Here is a 23,475-nt window from a genome sequence, read left to right as displayed (position 1 = left end):
CTTGGTTTTTGGGATGCTCTTCCCGATGCTGAATCTTGTCTACACCATGTAGTGCTGCTCTGTGTCCCAAAGCGTGCAAAAACAGTGTGCAGAGGCAAGTTGGAAAGGAACCTTAGTCCTGCTCCACTGCACAAATACACAGGAAGGCGATTGATGGTGTCATAGCTGAGGGTTTGTCCCTTGGGAAACACGGAGTAAGCCAGATGAAGCCAGCCACCTTGTCCCAGTGCCAGAGGTAAGGTTTCACTCTGCTCTAACACACACTTACCCTTTTGAGTGCAGTGGGCTACCTCTTGCTGGCCAGCTTTTATTGCTGGAGTTGGACCCCAGTGCTCGGGTCCACCTGCCCCAGGCGTTGGGGGTGACAGATGTCATTTGCAATGTTGGACTTGTCAGAGTTTGCTTTTTTTTTAAAAAAAAAAGTAGCCATTCACAAATGCACTCTGTAGATACACTGTGCTGTCTTTACATAAAATACATTGCTATGTGTAGTTACCACTTCCTTTGCCCCGCTCATGCTCTGTATTTGTTTAAAAAACATAGTCTCGGTCTCACGGTAGCCTTGTTCTTCCCTTTCTGTTTGAGAAGATGTCTGCAAAAAACCAAAATAATCCCTGCTGCATCCACCAGGACTGCAAGTAGGGATGATGCAAGGTCTGAGATACTGTCTTCACCATAAATTAGCCCCTCTCTTCCCAAATTAATTTTCTATATAGAGAGGAGGGGGGACTTTCACCCCACACAACCCCCCCCTCCCCTTTCCTGGGAGGGGCTCAAGCAGCTGCTTTGCATGGCTATGGTTGAACAATCCAAACCCCTTCTGCTTTCAGCTCTCTCCCCTGGTTAGTAGCTTGTCTTACTGACAATAAGAATGTGGAACCACCTTTCCTCTGGCCAAGTCTCAATTTCAGCTTCACAATGTCACAGCAGATGCGAGCAGCTGCCTTCCCTCCTAATGCCCTCTCAGGTGGGACCAGGGGTCCCAGGCCAAGTGCAAGTGTTCAGAGCTGACCAAAAGCCTTTTTCAGCAGAACATGCAGAAACACCACTCTGTACTTTGCTCACAGGTGAGCTTGTATGTGGTGCTGCCACTATGAAGTGCGAGCTGTCTTGTAGTACATGACGCTAGCGGTACACTACAGCACAGAGCGAGGAGGAGACTTCAGGCTGCCCTGGGTATTACTGGTCTGTAAAAAGCAGGACCTACGGGGGAAGAGGAATGGAAGATAACTGCACTTCAGGGCTAGTATTTCCTCTGCTTCATACAGATGTGAAAACAAAGTACAGAATGGCAGAGCTGTTCTGGGAGATCTGCTGAGGTGATGAGTTTTTATAGTAAATAGAGGAAAAAGTAAACCAGCTTATGACACACATACAACTGCAATTTACATAATACCGCCTTCAGAGAGATGCCGGCCCTTCCGCTCGTTTGGACGCATATACAAATGTAGTTATGGCTAGGGAATCTTTCTGTATCTCTCGAGGGCTACTCCAAGCGTATTTCAACCAATAACCTGGTCAAAATAATGTAAACGTTACTTTTTAATGTCTACAGAATAACCACAAACGGCATTACGATGAGGTCCGAATGGAGGTCTTGATTGTTTTTTACATGTCCATCTACAAACAGTACAAGATTGGAGTTTCACGTTTTATTTATGCCCCAGTGATCTTTGCACCCGTTTGAGCATTGAGAGTACACGACTGTAAGTCTTTAAACATGAGCATTTTTCTAAACAGTAACAGAAGTGTATTAGCTGCAAGGATAGCATAGCCATGTTGTAGTGTAGAAGCTGCCCTGATCCTCTGGTTGTTGACAATGCATAGAAGATTTAGAATTATGGAACAGTCCCTCCCTCCTCCCCCCCGCCCTCCCCAATAGTGTTAACAAAAGCTTAATTTTCCAGTTTTAAAGTGCAAATGATTCAGATACAACTGCTGCTGGAACAGGTCTGAACAGAAAATGAAGTCCTCTTTATGAGATGTTCTCCAGAATATAAAAGATGAGCTCCATGATGACGGGCCCCTCACTCAACTGACATGCCCCTCCATGAATCACCGGAACTAAGGCACTGTCCAGGTCATTCATGTATTGAGAGGGCAGTGGCTGTCCGTTACTCCCCGCTTGATAACCAACCTAGAAAATACAAAGTCAGAGTGTTTTACAGAGAACAGGAGAAAGGGAAGTGCTGTGCAGGAGGCTGGGCTGGGTGAGGTGCTGTGGTCTCTGCGCGGGGAGGCTGGGCACTTGAACAGGATGTAGCAGCACTAAAGCGGCTTTTCCACTTGGTTTTGTTCTTCTCTATGTTCCCAGTGGCTGCCTAGACAAAAGTAGCCTTTTTTTTTTTTCTACTGCTTTGTCAAAGCAGATCACTCCGATCAGCAGGAGCGCAAGGCATGGCCAGCTGTCTTGCCAGCACAGCCTTATCTCTGCTTGTAGCTCTTGCTGCAGAGCACCCTCCAGGAGACCTCCCGTCTGTTCCTCTGCCTCATGTGCAATCAGATCTTTCCTGAACAGCCATGCCTGGGAACAACATCGTGTGCTCACACTACACTCCTGTGTGTAACTTCTGGTGAACAGGCCGATTTGGAGTCCCCTCCGAGCACGTGGCAGGGCTGGTCACAGCTCTCTGAGTGCAGAGCAGGTGCTGCTGGTGGCATATGAGGGTCAAGCCTGGTGTTAATTCAGGCGAGGCACGGGCTTTCCAGATTTAACAGATGGCACAAAACACCCACCAACAGTCAGCACCACTCGATTAGCATCTGAGACTGGTGCTTCTTTAACCAAGGGAATGGTTGAAGTGGTGTATTCCCTTTCTGGGGAACAAACAAGGGAACACACACCCCTTCCCCCCTCTTAAACTGAAACAATTTAAGACTTACTTGATCTGAGTCAAGTGTAACACGCAGCCCCAGCTTAGTCATTCCATCTTCTTTCAGCAATTTAAGATGAGGACAGAGAGCCAAACAGAAAGCCTTTGCCACGTTTTCAGTCAGCCTGCTGTGATCGGCTGGGTCACTCAGACCATTATGTTGCTCATCGTTTTCCAGGAAAAACACCTGAAGGAAAAAGTGAAGATGTAACACTTGGCTTTGCTACAAAATAAGGTTACTGAGATGCCATTTAAACTTTTTACAAATGAAGACTTGAAGAGGAGCTGTTAGGGAAGAGCAGCAAAAGACCCTGAAGACAAGCCACCTGGGGGGGGGAGTGGAAAAAAACCCACAACTTCAAAAGAAAGATTTAAATAGTCATGCTCTCAAAAACTTCTCCTCTAGTCAAAAGCCTCATTATGGAAATTCACTATATATTGCACATAGCTTTTAATAAAAACCTGCTTTTAAACAGCTACCAATTTCAGAAAATTCCCATTTTTAGTAAGCCATCCCACCCTGAAGCTTTGTACTGTTGTCACTGAACTTGTCTCTGTTGAGCCCAACTGGCCTGGGAGAACAGGATGCTAAGGTGGCAAGCTGCAGAGTGAGTCACTTGGTTCCTTCTGGGCAGGTTAAGCGGAACACTGGAAGAAATCTTTTAACATGAGCATTTGTGTGCTGGCAGAGGCCCAGGTAACAACAGCTGTGCCAACAGCACATTTGTGCCACAGCATTTTCATTTTAACTTGCAACATTTTAGAAAAGGTGTTTCAATAATTTTTTTAATGTTATTTAAAGATTTGTCTCCATTTAAAAGAAGGTAATTTTTAACACAAATGCAGATGAAACCAGCTGTTGCCTTGGGTAACCCAATAAGCAGGTGTTTTCCTCGTTTCCCCCACCTTCAACAACCCTATGGGAGAAGAGGTGGCCAGTGCAGAGGAGGCTGTAGAGGCCGGCTGTGACAGCAGCCTGCACTCCACATCAGGGATAGTGTATTTTACGCTGCACAATGCCGTACTGCATCTTTCCTTGCAGGGAGGAAAGGTAATTGGGTTTGTTCTGAAGAATTTGCTGCTTTAATTCTATTTTCTGCTTTAATTCTGGTGAGTAGGGAGAGCAGGTTGAAAGAAGACCAGGCTGTAGCTGCAATCTCAGACTGCCAAGTGTGGGTTTACGTGCAGCTCAGGGTGACTGGCCTACCTCCGTCCAGCGAATGACCTTTCCGTTGGCCTTGTATTCTGAGCCATGAAATATCTTCACACTTGTTATAGACTCCATTGATTTGCCGTCGATAGGGCTTACCACACTGTAAACGGGAGGGAAAAGGGTAAATTCTGACTTAGCAGAAGGCAGGAGCTGAACAGGGACCACTGCAAACGAGAACTACATCAGGATCAAAGCCTGCTCCTCTGCTGCACCCTCCAGCGTGGTCCCTGCTGTCCCCTGCTGCTCCTAGCCCTGACACCCACCCTGCTCAATTTGCACAGGAAGGACCTTCCTGCAGGGTTTCAACACAGCTTCACACCAGCGCTGAGAGCTCATAAGGTGCCAACGCAGCGATGCGGTGTTTAATAGAGGTTGGATTTTTATTACTTTGTAACCTCCATGCAGGCCAGCAATACCTGAAACACTACTGACACAGCCCAGAATTGAATTACAGAACCTAAGGGTGACCCAGAGAGCCTGAAACTACAGAAATACCCTTTTTTCTAGATGCTGATCCCTTAGACATTGTTCCCATCACAACAGCACTTTACTGCCCTGAATACTTAAGCTGCCATATACACCTCTTTTTTTTTTGGCTCAGCTATCAAGAGTCCAAATATACTGTTGATGTTCAGCAATTTTATTTCCAGCGCTCCTTAATGCAAAGTAAGCACCACGAGAGCAAAGTGACCACAATATGCAGGGTTCAGCACCGAGTGCTGGAGACAGATTAGTGGTTTCTAATAACTGGATATTAGCAATGGCAAAAAATCCATTGCATTGACAACTTTCTGTATCGATGCCCCAAAGCTCTGGTATCTCAATTCCATTTTCATTACATGTAATTACATCTTATCACTCAAAACAGAGGTACAGACTTGTAATTCCTATTGATTGGAAGACTCACGCACCTTATCAATTAAAATTTTTAACAAATACAGTCGAACAGTCACCATTCAATGTCAAGTAATTGTTCCTCTACTTACCCCTTACTAAAGTTTTTATCATCTTCTACCCACTGAATATGAACATGTTCCTGAGGATCTTCAGCGTCTACTTTGCCACAAGTGATGGTGAAGTCTTTCATCTCTCTCAAGGCCTGCCTCAAGGAGTCCATGTTCTCAGCAGTTATCTGGACCATTACTCCATCTAGGGAACCAAGAAATCCTCGTAAGCCAAGATAAGCCACACTGAACAGCGCCTTTATAAAAAAGAAAGAAAGAAACAGCCTTCCTCTTTTTGCAACACAAAGGTTAAAGATACGTTAAGCATCATAGGCAGCAACACTACATAAGACCCCTTTCTGAACTCTCAGGTTCCTCAAACAGCACTGACGAGCACTGACTAGGGAAAACACGAGGATAATGTGAAGTTGTCTATCAGATAGCGTCAGCTATAGCAATGACCACATTAGTTTGTTTCAAAACTTGACACCTGCTCTAGGCAACCCTCAGAAACCCCATGTGACCCCCCCATTCAGCTGTCACCTCTGTTGACACTTGAAGGAGCACTCCAGCAGTGACAGAGTTTTTGGGAAGTCAATGCTTGCCTGACAGTGGCAAAAGATACAGTATATGGATTGGAGCAGTGTGAATTACTGCAGCAGTAACTCAGGAATGATACACTTCCCCAATGTACTGACTCCTTGCCCAAATCCACCTGTTCCTCTGTCTTGCACTGAACCACCAGTTCAGACACAGCAAATGGTGTGACGCCCTACATACACCGACTGACAGCGAGATGCTGCTCTTCAGCCCTGGGTGACCGCTCACCCATGGACTGCACGCTCGTACAGCTGCAAGCTCTCAAGTTAGCACAGCTTAAGGGGTTCCTGCTCGTCGGTGGAGCTCTGCAGACTGACTGCACATGTGGGCTTCTTGCATACCTCACTCTCAAACTGTAAGGAGCACACTTAAAACACTCCTGTCTGCCCTGACACATCTGCAGTGTTCTGCAGCTCAGCTAACAAGCAATAGCGGCTTTCAACACAGTCATTTATTTCTATTATAAGACAACTGGTAAAAGAAGAGCAAACCAGAGAGGTACGACTCAGCAATCTTGACTTTTCGTGTTCTCATCTGCCCACGTACAAACATAAACAATGCACATTAATAATCTTGCATAATGCAGAGCTATTTGGGAACAGAGTAAATTTACAAGGGCTTCCTCTCCTGGTCGCTGGGTTACACATTCCATATTTCTTAGGCTCACAATTTCCTCATTCAACCCAAAATCAGTAAACTGATCCCAGGCTCAGAAGCCAGGTATTTCATTTCTTACCCTCAATTCCTTGTGCCCCTGTTCTACAGCATCTGGGTAAGTTCCTCCTCATTAAAGGAAACAGGGTTTTTTTGGCTAAAAAGTAGGATAAAGCTGAAGCAGCAGCAGCATGATTCAAATGCTGAAGGCACAAGAGCAGAGCCCAGGTAACTACAGAGCTGAGCGGTGTTAAGAGGGAAGCGGTGTGTTTTAAGGAAGCAGTTCAGTTCTTACCTTCTACTATACTGGATTTGGCAAGGTAGCCTGAAGAGGACTTTAAAGCTCCACTGAACACAAAGAAGCTGGCACCAGTCACTGCAACAACAACAGGAGTGATTTAGTGAGGCTTTCGTCACCACAATGCCTTACACGAGAACAGGGTATCACAGCTCCCTCATCCAGAGAGGTGATTAATCTAAATCACAACAAATGCTGCTTAGAATTATGGTGATTTTAATGCACATCACAGGCTTAGATATGGAAGGGCAACTCACCCGGTTACTTTCTAAACTGGGCAACAGTTTTTGTCAACCTTAATAAATGCTCATATTTCATCACTCTCCCTCTCCCCATACATACCTCTAACTTTCAGGACTCCTAATTTAGGGTAACCAAGTAGATAATTAACTTCTAAATGTTCCTAAACAGCTGGCAAAGACTGTGAGTGAGCTGGTTATGGAGCACACTGTTAACAGCACCTCACTGGCAAGGCCACAGCTCGAAGCCACCTGATTTAAAGTAAAATTCTCCTAAAGGACCACTAAGCATCACTCTGGAAATCCCTCTTCTTGGCTTATATGTAAAATGAACAGAAGCCAGATAGGACCATCAGTCCTGAGTGCCATCCCTTGTCAGTATGCTCACTGGAGTGACGGGATACCTGCAAAACATACAGATGTCTTTGCCAGAAATTTCCCCCCAACCCACAGCATTTAAATTCTCAGCACACTGCTGCTGCAGCCTTTCAGCCTACCCTAGCAAAAATAAAGCCTGGAAGTTAGATGGCCTAATGGAGATGAACACTAGGAGTTTCTGGAAGATGCACTATGAAAATTGTTGGTTATTATTCTTATTAACGTAGAGGTGTTGCCTAAGGCAGTTACAGCACTGTGGCCTCCGGAGCACTGCGAGGCCTGAGCTGCACTGTGCAAGCGCTGTTATGTGTTGACAAGGGAGCAAGCTGTTACTTGCTGTACATCCGCTTCATCTACGCAGTTGCTAGAACACCTCTCAAATTCAGCACAGCACCATTGACCTAGAGAAGCGTGATAGGGACTGTGCGCAGGATGCAAACCGCACAGTGTGCCCCCTGACACCTGAGGATCATGGATTCTGCAGGGGAACTAAAACACCAAGGGGGTAAAGGGCAGATGGAGCAACCCGTTACTATTCCTTGTGTTGCATGTCTAACTCACAAAGCTGCCCATTCAGTAACACCAGCAGTCAGCGTTTTCTCTGAATGTCTACCAGAAACTCAGTGACACGCAGACAAACCCGGTTCTGATCGATTCACAAAGCCACACTCTGGAATGGCAGCACAACCAGCACAGTAGTCATGCAGAGCACCGGGAAGGAACGGCCTCCTCATGAACCCCTGTTCTCACCCTTCCTCGGCTGATTGTGGATGCTGATGGCCTGCGTCTGGTAATTCCCGTCATCGTTCTGAACACACACCAGATGTGAGTCTGCCTTCTCGTTGAAGCACGCTCCCCCTGCTAGAACATGCTCGTTGGATTTGTTCATGGCTTTCATCATCTGCAAACAAAAAGGTTTTTCATCTCTACCCTGGTCATCGAGCGCTACCATAAAGAGGTGATTTTTGGAACAGTTTAATTGGACAGAGCAAGCCTCTCAATAGTGCTCATATTCTCATGTTGGATTTTAGTACTCAGAACCATAAATTGCTTTGGAAAAGAGGGTTCAGGTCTTGTCTCATCTAGATGCTCAAAGCACCACCTTTCATGTAATTAAATGGTAGAAGGGATAGCCGAGCTATACAGGCTGCAAAAGCTATTTTCACTACCTGCTTTAAAAAATAAATTCACAGGAAAAAAACATAAGAAAAACACCAGGAGGAAATATCTGTCTTGTTTACAGAATGACAGTTGCTTATGACATATATCATAAATGCTGCCTCCACACTTCCATGCTAGGCTGGCACTGAGACTCGTGGCATTTGATCTTGGTTCTGCCGTGACCAGACACCGAAGCTTTAGTGTCTCTGTGCTTCACCCACATGAACTGGGGAAACTGGGATCAATAATCCCATTTTAAAGACTTCTAAAAAAGATCTGAATCATAAGACAACCAGAAACAATTTTTAGTAATTTAAATTTAAATTACAGCCCCTTCCCAGTGAAAACCTAAAGAGAAGGAAAAACGCTGAATTGACATCTCTTAACAGCACTCATACTCCCATCCTCTGCTCCCTGTAGCTGATCGTCACGCAGGGTACACACAACACATTTGTCTCTCTCAGTCTGACACAAAACCTTAATTATAGTGTCAGGAACATTAACTGATGCTCACTATTGACAAATGTGTGCAGGTGTAATGTTTGGGGAGGAAACTTAATTAAGATTTTGCATCAGACAACGGTGTATTTCATTGCCTAGTTTATCATGTCATGCTCCAGAAACAAGATGTGAGTTGCCTTTAGCATAACAAGAAACAACTGGACAAGGCAACTGTACTTTGTAACAAGGCAACTGATTAAAAAGGACAGTCACCTTTGCCGAGGGACTAACAGGCAACTAACTAGCACTAGAAGTTGTAGAAAATTTAAATAATTTTGAAGATAAAAATTATGTATTTAAAAATAAAACTATATATCATTATCTTAGAATCAGAATCATAGAATCATAGAATCATTAAGGTTGGATCATTACTTGTTAATTAGTCTGAATTCTCCACATTTAATCCATCCTTCTAGTGGGAGGTGTCCCTGCCCACAGCAGGGGGGTGGAACTAGACGATCTTTAAGGTCCCTTCCAACCCAAACCATTCTATGATTCTAGGAGATTTAAAAGAAGTTTTCCAATTTCTAGATAGTTTGAGTGACACTCTTTTCTAATTAAATGCTGTTTTATATGAGAAAAAAGTAAAGGTCTAGTAGTTTAATTCATCTTCATTCAAACTATACTCAGATGAAAAATCTCTAGCAATTCAATCTTTCATCTGGACTGCAAGCAATAATGTTAAATAAAGAACACTTTCTCCATTTAAAAACCCAAATCCTTCTTTCACACTGGAAAAAGAACCCAAGCCTGATGCAGAGATTTTGCTAATTTGTGTAACACAGGAATTTCCTCACGGTCCAGCTTAGTGCAATGTCTAACACAGAACTGAATTGAACACACTTGCAAACGTCGAGCACAGCTAACACTTAGAAAACTGCATTTTGTGTGCCAAGATGTATTTAATTCATGCATTTACTGACCTCTTCCATTTTCTCACAACTGCATCAAGAATTAATACACCTTTTGACAGACCCTCTATCTTCTTGTTTCACCAGTTTCCTCTTTTTCAAGCTTCACAAAGAATACTTTTCCCTTTCTTAAATTTATTTCTTTACTCTCACCGTTATTTTACTGAAATGCTTCCTGCAGGGATGTTCTCTGATGAGATAAAGCTATATTCTGCTCTGATATTACAAGAACTTTTACAAATACCATTTTCCCCAGGAGCTTTGCTTTCTCCCGAATGCTGACTGGTTTCAAAATAGAAAGTTACCCCCCCTTCTCGTCAGACAGACCACAAAATCAATCACCTTCTCCACTGCTCTCTTTCATTATTGTTCAAATATCTTGCACTAAGCTTTTTCAACAGCACTATATCCTAACGACACTGATTTTCTCACACCAGCAATCAAGTATAAAATTGAGATGCTGAGAGATATTTTACATAAAATAAACCACAATCCAATAAATACCAATAAATGCTGCAAGTATGCACACACAACATAGATGAGAAAAGCTAATACACTTTTCCCTCCTAGTTTACCTCAACTGTAAAGTTTGTCAACTTATTTGCTCAAATCAAACCAGTATTTTCTGTTATTTACAATTACACTTTATGTAAACAGTTGAAAAACTTGAAGAAAAAGTTTACAAGTTTAATTAATACTAAATTGAATTGCATTCTTCCTGTGGAGCCACCCTCACTCTCAAAACATGCGTGCACCCCGCAGTTATTATTTGTTTTTAAGGCAGTTTTCCCTAGTGGTAGTGAGTAAAAGAAAATTCCTTTAGATCCCAGGTCCCTCAGCCACAACGAAACTGTAAACAAATGTATTTCTTATAAGCATTACCTCATTGTATCTGTTGCTGGGAATTTTGATGCTGGTTTTTCTGACTTCCATATCAACCACTAAACCTTGGACCACTGGAAGCGTGTACTGGTAATTTCTGAAGTCCTGGTAATTAAAACCAGTTTTTGAGAGTTAGGCATGATGATCATCATTAACACTGTAGGCATAACTATCCTAGTGACTACTAGTTAGCCAATTAAAATAATTGCAATCAGCGACTGAAAGGCAGGGAGGGATGGAGACATCACAACTTGTAACCTACATAGTCGAAGTACACAAATTAAAAAACATCATCATGACTGTTAATCATTTCATGAATTTTCTTACATCAAAATTAATACTCTCCAACCTTCAATGTCATCACTGTATGTAAGAAAACTTGCTGTGTTCTGTTGCATTACTGGATAGAGTTATTAGTTTTTCTAGCAGTGAGACTAGGTCACACATCAAAGAGAATTTTCTATATTGGAAATATTAGTGAAGTAGGAAGAGCTAATAACTTCACTCCAGTTGAAGCTCTGTACAATCAGAGCTGTGAGTGCACACTGTGATGACCCAGCACTTCTGAGGAAGGAATCAGAGCAACTACTGCACTTGTTCCCAGATCCAGATACTCTCAGATGGCCAGGTTTCGGATGTTGATCTGGGAACCTTTTTACAATTCTCTATGTTGTCGAAAGCTATCATCCAATATCAGTAACAGCAGGTAAATTCACCCAAATGCCCACTATTTCCTCTTGCCATCTTCTAAGCCTGCCAACTACTATGTGCAATGGGAGCACAGTTCTGCCCACACGGATCCATTTACACCAATGGAATGTGCAAACTCCATCTCAGCACTTACTGCAAGAAGGTTCATAATCGTGTGTCCAGTCTCTCCAAACAAAGGCTTACGAAATCTGACGCTAAAAAGTGGGCATGGATAAACTAGGATAAAATAAAACAGAAAGATCAGATTAAATTTGCATACTGATATTCTACAAAACTAGACTCAAATACAGTCTCCTCAGTTGAATATGGTAAGGAGCAGCAAAAGAAGAGACTGGAAAGAAGACCAGAGTTTAAAAAGCAAAAGAGAAGACAGGTTTAACATTATAATGCACCTTACATACGTCATGGCTCCTTGCCCACCATGGTAGAAACCATCAGAAGAATTATGTGGAATGCTTACAAAAGCCACATTGCAAGACTGAACCTAGCGATCTGGACACTGATTGCAAAGATGGCCATTGTAATGCTTTTCTTAGGCTACTTCTTGGAAATGGCTTCTCCCTTTTGTATGACCATCCCACTGCTCTCCGCTATGGCACCATAAGCCTTTAGCTTCTGTGGCTGACGTGTGACATTCACACGAGAGTACAGATTATTTCTGTTTCCAAGATTTCATAAGAACATGCAAATTCTCTACAGGAGTATGTCAAAAACAATTAAAAGGACATTTACGGTATGTCAGTAATGCAAAATAACTGCATTCCTTGGCTGACTTAACCATACTTGTAAAACAGCTATGATGTAATTCCAAGTGTACTGTATGGATCTGGCTACATTATGTTGCAGCAGAAGCCATAACAGCGCTCGAAACATGACTCATGCAGTAATATGTAATGCCAAGGTTTTCTAAATGCATGTTTGAAGGAAGGTTCTTCAACTATCCTCAGGCAAACACGCAGCCTGACTTCCCAAAACACCACACATCTTCACAGTTTCCGGTGTAGTCAGAAGGGGCTGCAAAATGCTCGTCAGGTTTGAGAAACATCATCAGGATTTCCTGACAGAAATAAGCTCCAGCTTCTGCACACTGATCTGGAAAGCATCACAGCTCCTGCACACACACCGTACACCTAACAAACTCACGCACAGTGTCCTGAGGCACCAAGAGGTGCTGAATTTCCCGTGTCTGCCACCCTGGCTGCACACAGCAGCTCAGCTACATCCCAGATGCACTGAACTCCCTGTGGTTGGGCTGTACAGTTGATCTGCAGATGTGCAGCAGATGTTTTCTGGACATCTAGCAACCCGGAGTGACTCCGGCATCTGATCTGATGCACGTTCAGCAGCACTGGACAAATGGCCAAAATCTGACAATTCCACCAGAAAAGAGGATGTTTCCAAGGAAAACTGGGACACAAATGCAGCCCCTTCCAAGAGGGGACTGAGGAAGTGATCTGCAGTCACAACTGTCACAGCACAAGTGAATATGCCCAAATCCAAACCACAGCTATAGAAGCAACACAAACCCCAGCTTCCCAGCATATTCAGAGCAGGTACTCCTGTCTGTGAATATCAAAACATTTGTTTCTGTGCTTAAAAACAGATGTCACATCCAAAATATGAGCATCTTTGTTTATTTTTCTAAATGTTGATGGGAATAAATACCCTATTTAAAAACCTCACAGATACAAACAAAAACTTACACACCTTTAACACTAATATTTCTTTGTACAAGTTTAACCTACAGTCTTCATCCTCAGAAAGCAAATTTTTAAGATTTTCTTTTTTCTGTCCAGTAACATGTTATTTTATGAAAAATTCCCAAAGTTCCCTAAACATCACAAGTTAAATTTACAAATCCCTATTTTATTAAAAAGTTTTGTAAAAGTTTTTTTAAAAAATAACAACAGACCATTTTCACAGTAATTCAGATTTACAAGATGTGCCAATTAAAACAGCAGATGAGCAAGACAACAAATTTTTGGCCCATCACGGTGGACAGACTTCCAATTGCTCCAGTGATAGCAAATGTCTTTTTCAAAAGATTTTTATCCTAACTTTATGCTAATTTCATGCTAACTGCTAAGATTTGGTTCAGCTGAAACACTATCTCCAGCTTATTTGTTACTAGTTGCAACAGATTTTTTGCAACAAACTGCCACATCAGTTGCTCCTGCACACATCTTGTTATTCTCTGGAAAATCTGCAGAATGACTATTTGCATTCTGGCAATGGAAGCATGGAAGGAACTTAACATCTCAAAGGCTCTCCCTTGTCCTAACTACACCAGCTACATCAGACTTGTTCTGCCCGTAACTCTTATTTCAGGTCACTAAGTGAACTACAGACAGCTGCTCAGAACTAGGTTGTCTCCACAAACATCTCCCTGATCAGCTAGCACAGCTGTAAAAAAGCTGTAGGGTCATGCCACAACCTCAGTACTGCCGTGCTCTTAGTTGGATGCAATGTAGGTATAAACTATAATTTTTACTTGTCTGTTTAAGCTTCTGTGGCTTTGACAGGTAACAATTTAGGGCTGGGTGCGTGTGCTCTAAACCAGAATATATTCTCTTGCAGAAATAATTGCAGCTAAAAGAATGCACGTTACTTACGTCTGTACTCAGCTCCAAGTCTCAACATCAGCCGAATGGGGAACACTTTAGCCCAGGGAGTCTCCCATTTCTGAATGAGGATGCCAAACAAGTACGGTGGGGTTGGGAGCACCAGGTCTTGCAGGGACTGATACGTAGCTGCAACGTACAAGAACCCTCCATGTTCTTTGCTTCCAAGGAAGCTCTGGCTGAAAAAGGAGTGTCCCAGGTTGCCAACGACATTACCTATGAACAAAAATGCTCATTAATTCACTAGATTGAGAGCTGTATCAAGAATTTAAAGAGTTTTTCAGAAGGGAAAAAAAAAATCCATATTAAACTCACTTTGCTTCCTGAAGCACTAATGTCTATTAATCACACAAGAAACAATGATTTGCTGCATACAGGGGCTCAGGTTAGCTCCTGTGCAGAAGTGTATAATCTGTTCTGGAATAACTGCTGGAGACTAGAGCCTCCAAAGCCATGGGATCTCCAGTTGATCCACCTTTGGTGATACGCGTACTCTTTAACTATTACTGGTAGGAAGTCAGTTTTGTAGGAACATGCACACATACCTTCATTTTTGTAGCTAACTAAGCCATGCCTGCAAGCGTTGCCAGGACAGTACGTACAACCACAGACCTACCCTCTCTCCTGGGGGATCAGGGAGGGAGACAAGCCTTGGCCATTTCTGTGATCTGCCTGCTTCAAGTAGTAGAAACGGTACCTGCAAACTCCCTCTTAGCACTACAAAAGCACCCAAGAAAGCCTGTTTTCAGTGTCTTCCAGATATTCAAGGGGTTTCCACTGCAGAAGCTGCTGCTGACTGAACTAAACTTTTAGACCCAGCTGCAATTAAAGAAGATGTGCACCTGATCAAACAATTAACGCCCACTGGCTGTCCTTTCACTTGGGCAAACCCCTGGGGTGCCTGCTCAGACACATATTGAAGATCTGGGTCTTTTTAAGAATTACACAAAAGACTGTTTATTTAATTAGTATACTTAATGTAACATGAAACTGAGAGAGACACAGGGGAGAAACCTCACTAATTTTTACTCACATTTTTATTCTTTGATGCTATTAATTTCCAAAACTGTTTACACTGGAATGGCTGAATGAATCTGAATGTTGATTAGATTGTTACAGCATCCAACGCAGCATTTAACACTGAAGCAAAGAACCATGGTGTGATTCCTTTTATCAAATTACAACAACAGCATGCAAATAATGTACAGAGCAGCTGATCACAATTCTCCATAGGAAGATGTGAATATTAATGGCTCTGATTTGCTCTCAAAGAAAAACACAAGTAATTTCAGAGAGCGCAGTGTGGTTAATCACAGCACTCATGAGGAATCGCATGTATTTGAGGCACTCATGGAGGCCTCCTGGGCTCCTGGAGCAATCCCAGGCTTTCCTACCTGCAGGCAGAGAGTGGAGTTTCTGCTCTTTCTCCAGCACCTCATAATGGAGTGTTTCTATTTGAACTCAAGGATTTCTCCCTTTTACACACAGGGGACACACGCAGACACACAAACACTAGGTTTTAAGTAAAAACATGAGTCACAGAAGTGCAACGTTGACATCCTCAGTAATACAAGTATGATTTTCAAGTTAAGCCTTCTCTATTTTTCTACTGCAAAACAGCCTAAAAACCGTACACAAGCATTTACAAATGCAAGGTACAGTTTTGTCCAGCAAAGGAAAGGTTAACCAATGAGTCCTTTCAAGTCTGTCCTTTAGGGTGAACTCCAATTAAAGTCCCAAGTCACAGCAACTCTCCATGAAGCCAGCACCACATGAGAGTAATGCAGCTATTCCTGCCCTCCCTCTAGAGATGTGGCCATGCTACTTTGCATCCCTCCAGATCACCTTGGCATGATCACCACCAAGTATTGCTTCCTTCACGTGACCTTGGGACCTCCAGCTTTAACTATAGCCACTGGCAGGTCTGTAAACAAAAGGCTTCATTTATACTCCAACTAACAAGTAAGTTCAGGGGTTTCCTTGCTATTCAAATTTATGGGCACCTCAGTGGATTTTGTTTGTTTGTTTGTTTTTTGTTTGCTGTACCCACAAGGTACTGCGCAAACTAAGCTCACAAGGTGCCTAAAAGGCAACAGGCTTCGGCAGCCCAGGCACCCCATGGCAGGGTGCAGCTTGTTTGTAGCTTGCTGCTATCTGTGAAGCTGATTTGTGATTTGTACAGATACACACAAGACAGAGCTGACACCACCAACCCAGAACAAATTCCAGAGCTCTTATAGTGGCTACAATTTCTGTAATGCTCAGCTGAGCATACTTGATGAAAAGTAGCTACTGGTCAAACTGAAGGACTAACATGATTAACAGAGCCACATCAAATGTTGTCAGATGCTGGAGATCATCGATCCTGCCCACGTGCAAATGCATTTCTCTGTCAGCCTGTGCTGTGACACTATTGCCTGCTCAGTGAACACCCTGCTAATGCACCAGCTTGGGCATCTTGCTAGTGAGTGCAAATGAATGTTATCAATTGGTGTTCATGAAAAAGATTTTCTCTTATCTAAAATAACTGCTGGCACCTTTCTATGTCAACTCCACTCCGTTTGCTTTTGCAGTTCCCACCTACCCTCACTACTCTCCTTTTCTTCATTTATATTTCCTTCTTCCCTTCCCATCTGTTCTTACCCAAATAGGAGCCAGAGGCCTGAGAGTAAAATTACTCAGTGAGGTTCTCAACATGACCATAATAATCCTTTCTAACCTTAAAAATGTATGAAGTGTATAAACTGTTAAAAGGAACTGAATTCTGCCCCCTTTCCTGAAGTATTTGCTGTGTGACAGAGGCCAGGCACAGTGAAGCTGTACAATACCGTAGAGTTCTGAGACGCGCGGTACTGCCCACTGGGATGACAAAGCAATCAGACATTTCCACTTGTGACTGATGCCAAGTGCTGCAGCAGAAGAGGATGACTATTTTTTTTTTTTTTTTCTGTTTCAGGAGATGGAGCTTCAAGGATCACACACTTGGGATGCCTTAACAAGAATTTTTTCAGCCAACAGAAAGAAACATGAAAAAACCCCTCAGAGCAGAAACTGCAACTCAGCTGTTCAGCACTTTACTACCATACACCACAGCATTATAAATTACTCCTTTTGACACAAGCAGCTTGGGCAGTGCAAGCTCCAATAGGTTACCACTACTAAGAGGACAAACTATTGGTATTAGGTAGTTGTGCCACAATTCATTCTTTATAACAACATGCAAGAGCCTGCTATGTGGAGAGCATGGGAAGAATCAAGCATTTTCCTACCCACCTCTCTAGTGCCCTTTTCAACCTGCAAACCCAAGTCCAAAAGCCTCTTTGGGCTTCAGGCTTGTCCCACAAACATTTCTGCACTGACCAGGGGTTGTCAGCCGTTCCTGCCACGTCTTTGAAGGTGGTTGCAAGTCAAGGCCCCACTGACAAGTTGCTATTACCAGCCTGACATCATCAAACCCAACCCACTGCACTGTTACACATTTCAGGCATAGCACTGTGTTTCAGAAGCTTGTAGAGAAAGTGTAGCTGTCAGGAAAACCTTCAAAAAAAGCTATCCTTCTCAAAAGCATGTAATTTAATTTACAAACTATCACAACTTCCTTTCTAGAGAGGTGATTTCAGAGTGAACAGAAAGATGCCTTTCCTTATATTAAGTTCCAGCACCTGACATCAGACAACCGGGAGCTGGGGTTGTTTAGTTTAGAGAAGAGGAGGCTGAGAGGAGACCTTATCACTCTCTACAACTACCTGAAAGGAGGGTGTAGTGAGGTGGGTGCTGGCCTCTTCTCTAAAGTAACAAGTGATAGGACAAGAGGAAATGGCCTCAAGTTACACCAGGGAAGGTTTAGGCTGGATATTAGGAAAAATTTCTTCACTGAAAGAGTGATCAGGCATTGGAACAGGCTGCCCAGGGAGGTGGTTGAGTCACCATCCCTGTAAGTGTTCAAGAAACGTGTAGATGTGGTGCTTAGGGACATGGTTTAGTGAGTTAGGTGGTGTTGGGTTGGACTTGATGATCCTTGAGGTCTTTTCCAACCTTAACGATTATATGAATAATTCTATGAATAATTCTATGAACTGACATTATTTAGGAAGTGTCTTAAGTGTGCACGATGCATCTAAAGCAGCTCTGCAGGATGTCAGTACTTATTCTCTTCTCAATTATGCTGGGTTACCCTTGACTTTAAGTCCTAAGCAGCTCTGTAAAGTCCTTTAAAAAACATGCTTTTATCCACTGATGTGACTTTCTCTTCAGTCATGATCCATGCTCTTTTGGATTCTTCAGTTAGGTATCTTCCTATGATTAACTCTGGACTCAAATAAAATAGTTTGTACCACGAAAGGTAAAGAAAAAAAGATTCTTGCATTTGTTTCTTGCCCTCAATATGTGGTAAAGCCAGTTAGGTGCTTCTACCAAAAACAGTGAGGTTAAATTCCTCATTAGGAATTTACGTACATTTACGCTTGATATCTTTTGGTTCATCCCAGGTCAAAAGCTGGTATTAGCATCTAGTCTCCGGGAAGACACGCATACATGGCTTGGGCACGTTAGCTGCATCTGTCTGTCCTCATTCCACTGTCATCAGCAACAACCAAGAACTGCCAAGTATCAAACACGATGCCAGCATCCTGAAAACCCAAGCATCCCAGTTCTGTAGCAAGAGATGCAAAGCAATATTCACCTGCGAACAATCCTGACAGATGGATTTTCTTCAACAGCAAATGACCTACTCTTTGGAAAAGCAACACAAACCCTCTCGCTACCACACCAAGAGCCACAAAGAGACACAGAAGAGACAAAACCATGAATGTAACTTGATGGCACGACACATCCGTAGCAGATACCAATATTGAGGAAAAACATATGAAACTCAACATTCGAAGTTCTGACCATACTCAGCATCTTTATATCGAAACACATCAGGAAGTAATTTGGAAAGAACTTATTCATATTGGCAAGGGAGATAATGCTTCACTTACTAACAGTGTGAGTAGCAATCACCAGCATCCAAAACTTTCTCAGACTGTGGCAGTCTTCCAAACAATCACTCTCACACCTTATATGTTTGATTTTGTATCCATCTTTCCACATTAGAGTTGCAGAGGTGTATTAGTCGCTCAGTTAACCTGTTCTCTGTTCAGAACATCGACATGGGCTTCTTTATGGATCTACTCTGTATTAGCTACCACCTTATTTAATGGTAATAGGTAAAAAATACACAAAACTGTGACTGGGACAGATCCACCCTCACCTGGAACATCCCCAAATCCAGAGTGATCACAAAACCATTTCAAGCAGTTGCCAGGTTTGCATTTTCACTACAAAAGTAACAGTAGCATTTATTGTATTCCACCAAAGAGCTGATGCACTAGGGCATATCTGGCAGCTCTGCATTAACACATCCAACTGCTTCACAGTACCCATTCAGACAGACAGAAGTTCTCATTTTTCCATTCACTAGACCTCCTGCCAGGCTTATAGCCAACAGACAAGGATAATCATGGGATTACCACTACAACACTACAACTACTACAACCACAACAGAAATCATTAGCCTTCAATTTCAAAACATGAAAAGCAACACAGCAGGGAGCTCAATGACAGAGGGGCCAGAGGAAAAATAAAGCGATGGAAATCGAACAGCAATTAATACTTGCCTTAATTAACAATGTCACAATTTACTGTAACTCACGTGCATACAAACTATAGTGAAAAATGCCATTTTTCCTTCAAAATCTCTCCGTTGTTTTACAATTATAAAATCCTAACACCCGACCACAGCTTGAGGCTGAAGACTTCCCATAACAAAGCCAATGAAGGCTTAGGGCGGTGCTGCACCAGACTGACATCTTGTCCATGGCTGGAACAGAAGGTGAGTCTGAAGGACAAAGCATTAAGTGTACAGACTAACGGCTCCTCCCTGCGGGTCTGCGGCCTGGGCTCTGCTGCCAGTACTTGCACGTGCTGGAACCACACTCTGCAAATGGCTGTGAGCAATACCGAGCAGTGAGAACCAGACTCAGTCTCAAGAAACAAGTTATCCTCTAAGGAAAGCAGAAACATCCAGGAAGAGGCAGGAGTACATAAGTTTGTACTTCTAGGCTTGAATGCAGAATTCAAACTTGAGTAAGAAGACCTAGTAAATAAATGAGACTCATGAAAAAATAAAATTGCTATAGATACGGGCATTAATTAAATAAACTAAAGGGGAATGCTGTATTTTTCAGCTGAAAACAAAACCAAGAAACCCAAAAATTACTTCAAAACAAAATCAACATCACTAAACGTCATTCTTGTTTCTATTCCAATCAAAAAATCTTATATATGTCTTTTTAGTTTATGGCTGTTTTTAAAAAAACATTCACTAAAGGAGATAAATAAAAAACACCCACTGAATTTATTTCAGCTTCCTGATGGCAAAATAAATTTAACCAATATATTATATAATAAAAAATTAAACAGTGAGTCAGGATTTTAAATAGTCTTCCAACTTCTAATGGGAATTTTAATTTACTCTAAATGTCTATCATTTAATTGCCAGGGGAGGTGCAGTACCTCTGAAATAAACAACTTTGGAAGCATGGCTCCCTCTACAACAGCATGCAAACTGATAACTACTTCCAAGGGGTTACAATCACCAAACTGAAACCCCTACAGCATCATATCCTGCCTCTCTGGCTGAATAATGTTTAAAACAGCCAGAGCTGCAAATATGCTAATATATAATTCTGCCTCTCAAACACACATGACTTAAAGAAAAAAAGATGCATACTGAGCGAGTGCATTACAAAATGCTATGGGAAAGTATCAAGGTGCTATGTTCTACAAAAACTTCAGCGCAGTTTGGTATTATATAGTAACTTGAGGTGTCAATCCACTTCTACTATATCTGAAATACAATAGTGAGCAAATCCTACCAAAAGAATGTTACAGAGTGGAATTCTTAAACAGTGAAATTTGATTTCTGATTAAGAATTGTACAACAGTAAGCAGCTCTTTGCACCAACCAGTGCAATTGTAGGATATCAAATTACTACCACCAGAACACTAAAAAAAGAATTCCAAATACATTATGTAGGAGTTATAAATTATGTATTTCTGTACTGTAATTATACAGAACTTCATTGCAATATACACACCAAGCTGGATTTATATTTGATATATATATACCCACACACACACACGCACACAATTTTTTATATCTATCTCCCTTGGAATACCATTGTAATTAGAAGATAATGAATTGCAAATAAAGTGATGTTTGCAAACATACTTGTTTCTAGTGTACACAAGATCCATTATGACATGATAGTAGTACATTCTTAACCTGGCAACCTCTCCGGACAAGCTGACCTTTGTTGTATCAAGACATTTTAGGAAACAAAGATCTTTTTCATTGTTTTATTATAGTCTTGGATTCGGTCACTGCAAAGGCATTCCAAATGATGCAGAACCCTTCGTAAATGTGTTTTCAGTACATAACCTTAATGTGATCCAATTTCACCTCTGGAAAAGTAGCTTTGTTTTCTAATCAGTGGAACCAAGTACTTGCATTTTTCCTTATGCAATAATTTTTTAATTCTGAGGTCCAACAATAGCTAAAAGTGGAAGCCCATTTACTCAGCAAATCTAAAACATGTAAAGGTTTACATAATGCAACCTTGCAATTGAGATACTAAAATTCAAAATTCAGGGATCGTTTCTGCAATGCCCTTCAATTCATTCCAGGCACACATATACATATATATTTGTATTACTTTATCATATAAATATTACTTCCATAATGTGGCAATAGACACACACATTGTGGGAATCAAATTTCAGAACTAGCTGGTTTGGGGATATTTAATATACTGTCCACAAGGTTTGTCAAAATTTTCCTTCTGTATCTTTAAAAAAGCTACCCTGACTTCAATCTGAAAAAAGAAATTATTAGAAGCAATGTCATTAGTGCACCCATGAGCCCTGCTGAGTATGCTGCTACACTTACTGCTAAATGAGGAACAATACTAATTTCAGATGTTAGCCCTATTTAAATTGTTACCCCAGCATGGAGCAGAAGCAGCCAGAGCAGACATTCAGCAACGGCTGCTGAACACAAAGCTGTCACAGGCAGAGTCCTCCTGCTCCATTGCTTTAACAGTCTCTGCATGGCCTTTATAGCCCAAACGTCTTTGTTCTGCTGGCACCCAGAAGGAAGGCTGAAAGATCTTTGGAGCAGCTCCCCAGGTTACCAGTACCTCATTATTACTTTTGTTTGGTGAGATGAATATAACACTGGATACTTATATCCAATAACAACTCAACCTTCTATCAGCTTTGTTCCTTATTCTCTTTTTATATTCTTTTTATGCAGAAATAGCCATTTGCTAAATGACAAAAATGTGAGTGTCTGACTCAGTACGATCATCTATTCAAACCATTTTTAACAGAGAGTATTCCTACCTGCTAAGGCATCCCGGTAAAGTTGCACAAAATGGTTAAAGATATCCTTAGGCAAACATTTCTCATCAGGCAAACACTGCAACAGAATGACGATCTCTGACTGCCCCACTGCATGCATGCCTTTCGTAGTGAAACACCAGCACTTCCTATTCACGTCTGCAAAGAAAAAAACATGGATAAGAACAGAACATCAAAATTTCATAAAATACACCTAAATTTCACTACAGGAAGATAGCTCTTTCAAGAATCCACTTTACAGCATGTTTGGTTGTGGTATCTGTCACACAGACAAATTAGGTTCTAAACCTGTTACCTTGCAAGCAAGCACATCCAAAAGAAAATCAGCTCAACAATTCCCAGTTTACAGCTAAGGAAGAGCCAGAGCATTACAGCTCCCAGTCAGATCTTGGGGTTAGCAGCACAGAGCAAACTTTTAGCCGTTTCTGTATCCAAGTCAAAGAAAAGGATTTAAACAGGAATGAAGGAACGTGGGAAAAGGCCAGGCTGTTGGCTGTGCATATTGTGATCTTGACAACTTAACCAATTTCAGACAGTGATATCTCTCTCGTAAGAAGGCTAGCTGGATGTCAGGTGTTTTAATGAGCTGTCACTGTGTTGTTCTGCTTCACATGAATGTTAGTGATGACACATGCTCTAAGCTTCACAATTCATTTGTTGAGAATAATAAGTTATTAAAATAAAATCTTTAATCTGTGTATATATATATGCATACTAATGACATTTTCATACATATGTAAAGCCATCTATATGCCTCCCCATTCATTCCTCCCTCCCTCAGCACATGCACACATGCACAGTGTAGAAAAGGAAAGAAGAGGTGCACAGTGGAACGGAACCTGCATATTACTATGGGATCCTATCTGCTTTTTCCAGAACGGGATGGCACAGAAATGAGTTAAACAACCAAAGGAAGAATAAGTGATAAAATAAGCTACCCTACCAAGTCGTACAGTAGACACTGATCTCCAGACCTGAGACTGGAAGCTCTACTAGTCTAGTTTATATTTTATATTTTATATTTTG

General features: G+C 41.9%; 1 protein-coding gene across 1 annotated transcript; it reads right to left on the bottom strand.

The window, feature by feature from the left end:
• Positions 1 to 1,660: 1,660 nt before the first annotated feature.
• Positions 1,661 to 22,587, bottom strand: LOC104460669 (zinc finger FYVE domain-containing protein 9; the record flags this gene model as incomplete). Its single annotated transcript, XM_010072971.1, has 10 exons — positions 1,661 to 2,137; positions 2,884 to 3,060; positions 4,081 to 4,186; positions 5,073 to 5,235; positions 6,580 to 6,660; positions 7,950 to 8,100; positions 10,655 to 10,759; positions 11,499 to 11,581; positions 13,978 to 14,202; positions 22,432 to 22,587. Coding segments are annotated over 10 exons (1,409 nt in total), but the record flags the coding sequence as incomplete, so codon positions are not given.
• Between the last annotated feature and the right edge of the window lie 888 nt (positions 22,588 to 23,475).

The sequence above is a fragment of the Pterocles gutturalis genome, unplaced genomic scaffold (genome assembly GCF_000699245.1).
Source record: "Pterocles gutturalis isolate BGI_N339 unplaced genomic scaffold, ASM69924v1 scaffold47127, whole genome shotgun sequence".
NCBI classification, from domain to species: Eukaryota; Metazoa; Chordata; class Aves; order Pterocliformes; family Pteroclidae; genus Pterocles; species Pterocles gutturalis.
This window is presented reverse-complemented; position numbering and strand designations above follow the sequence as displayed.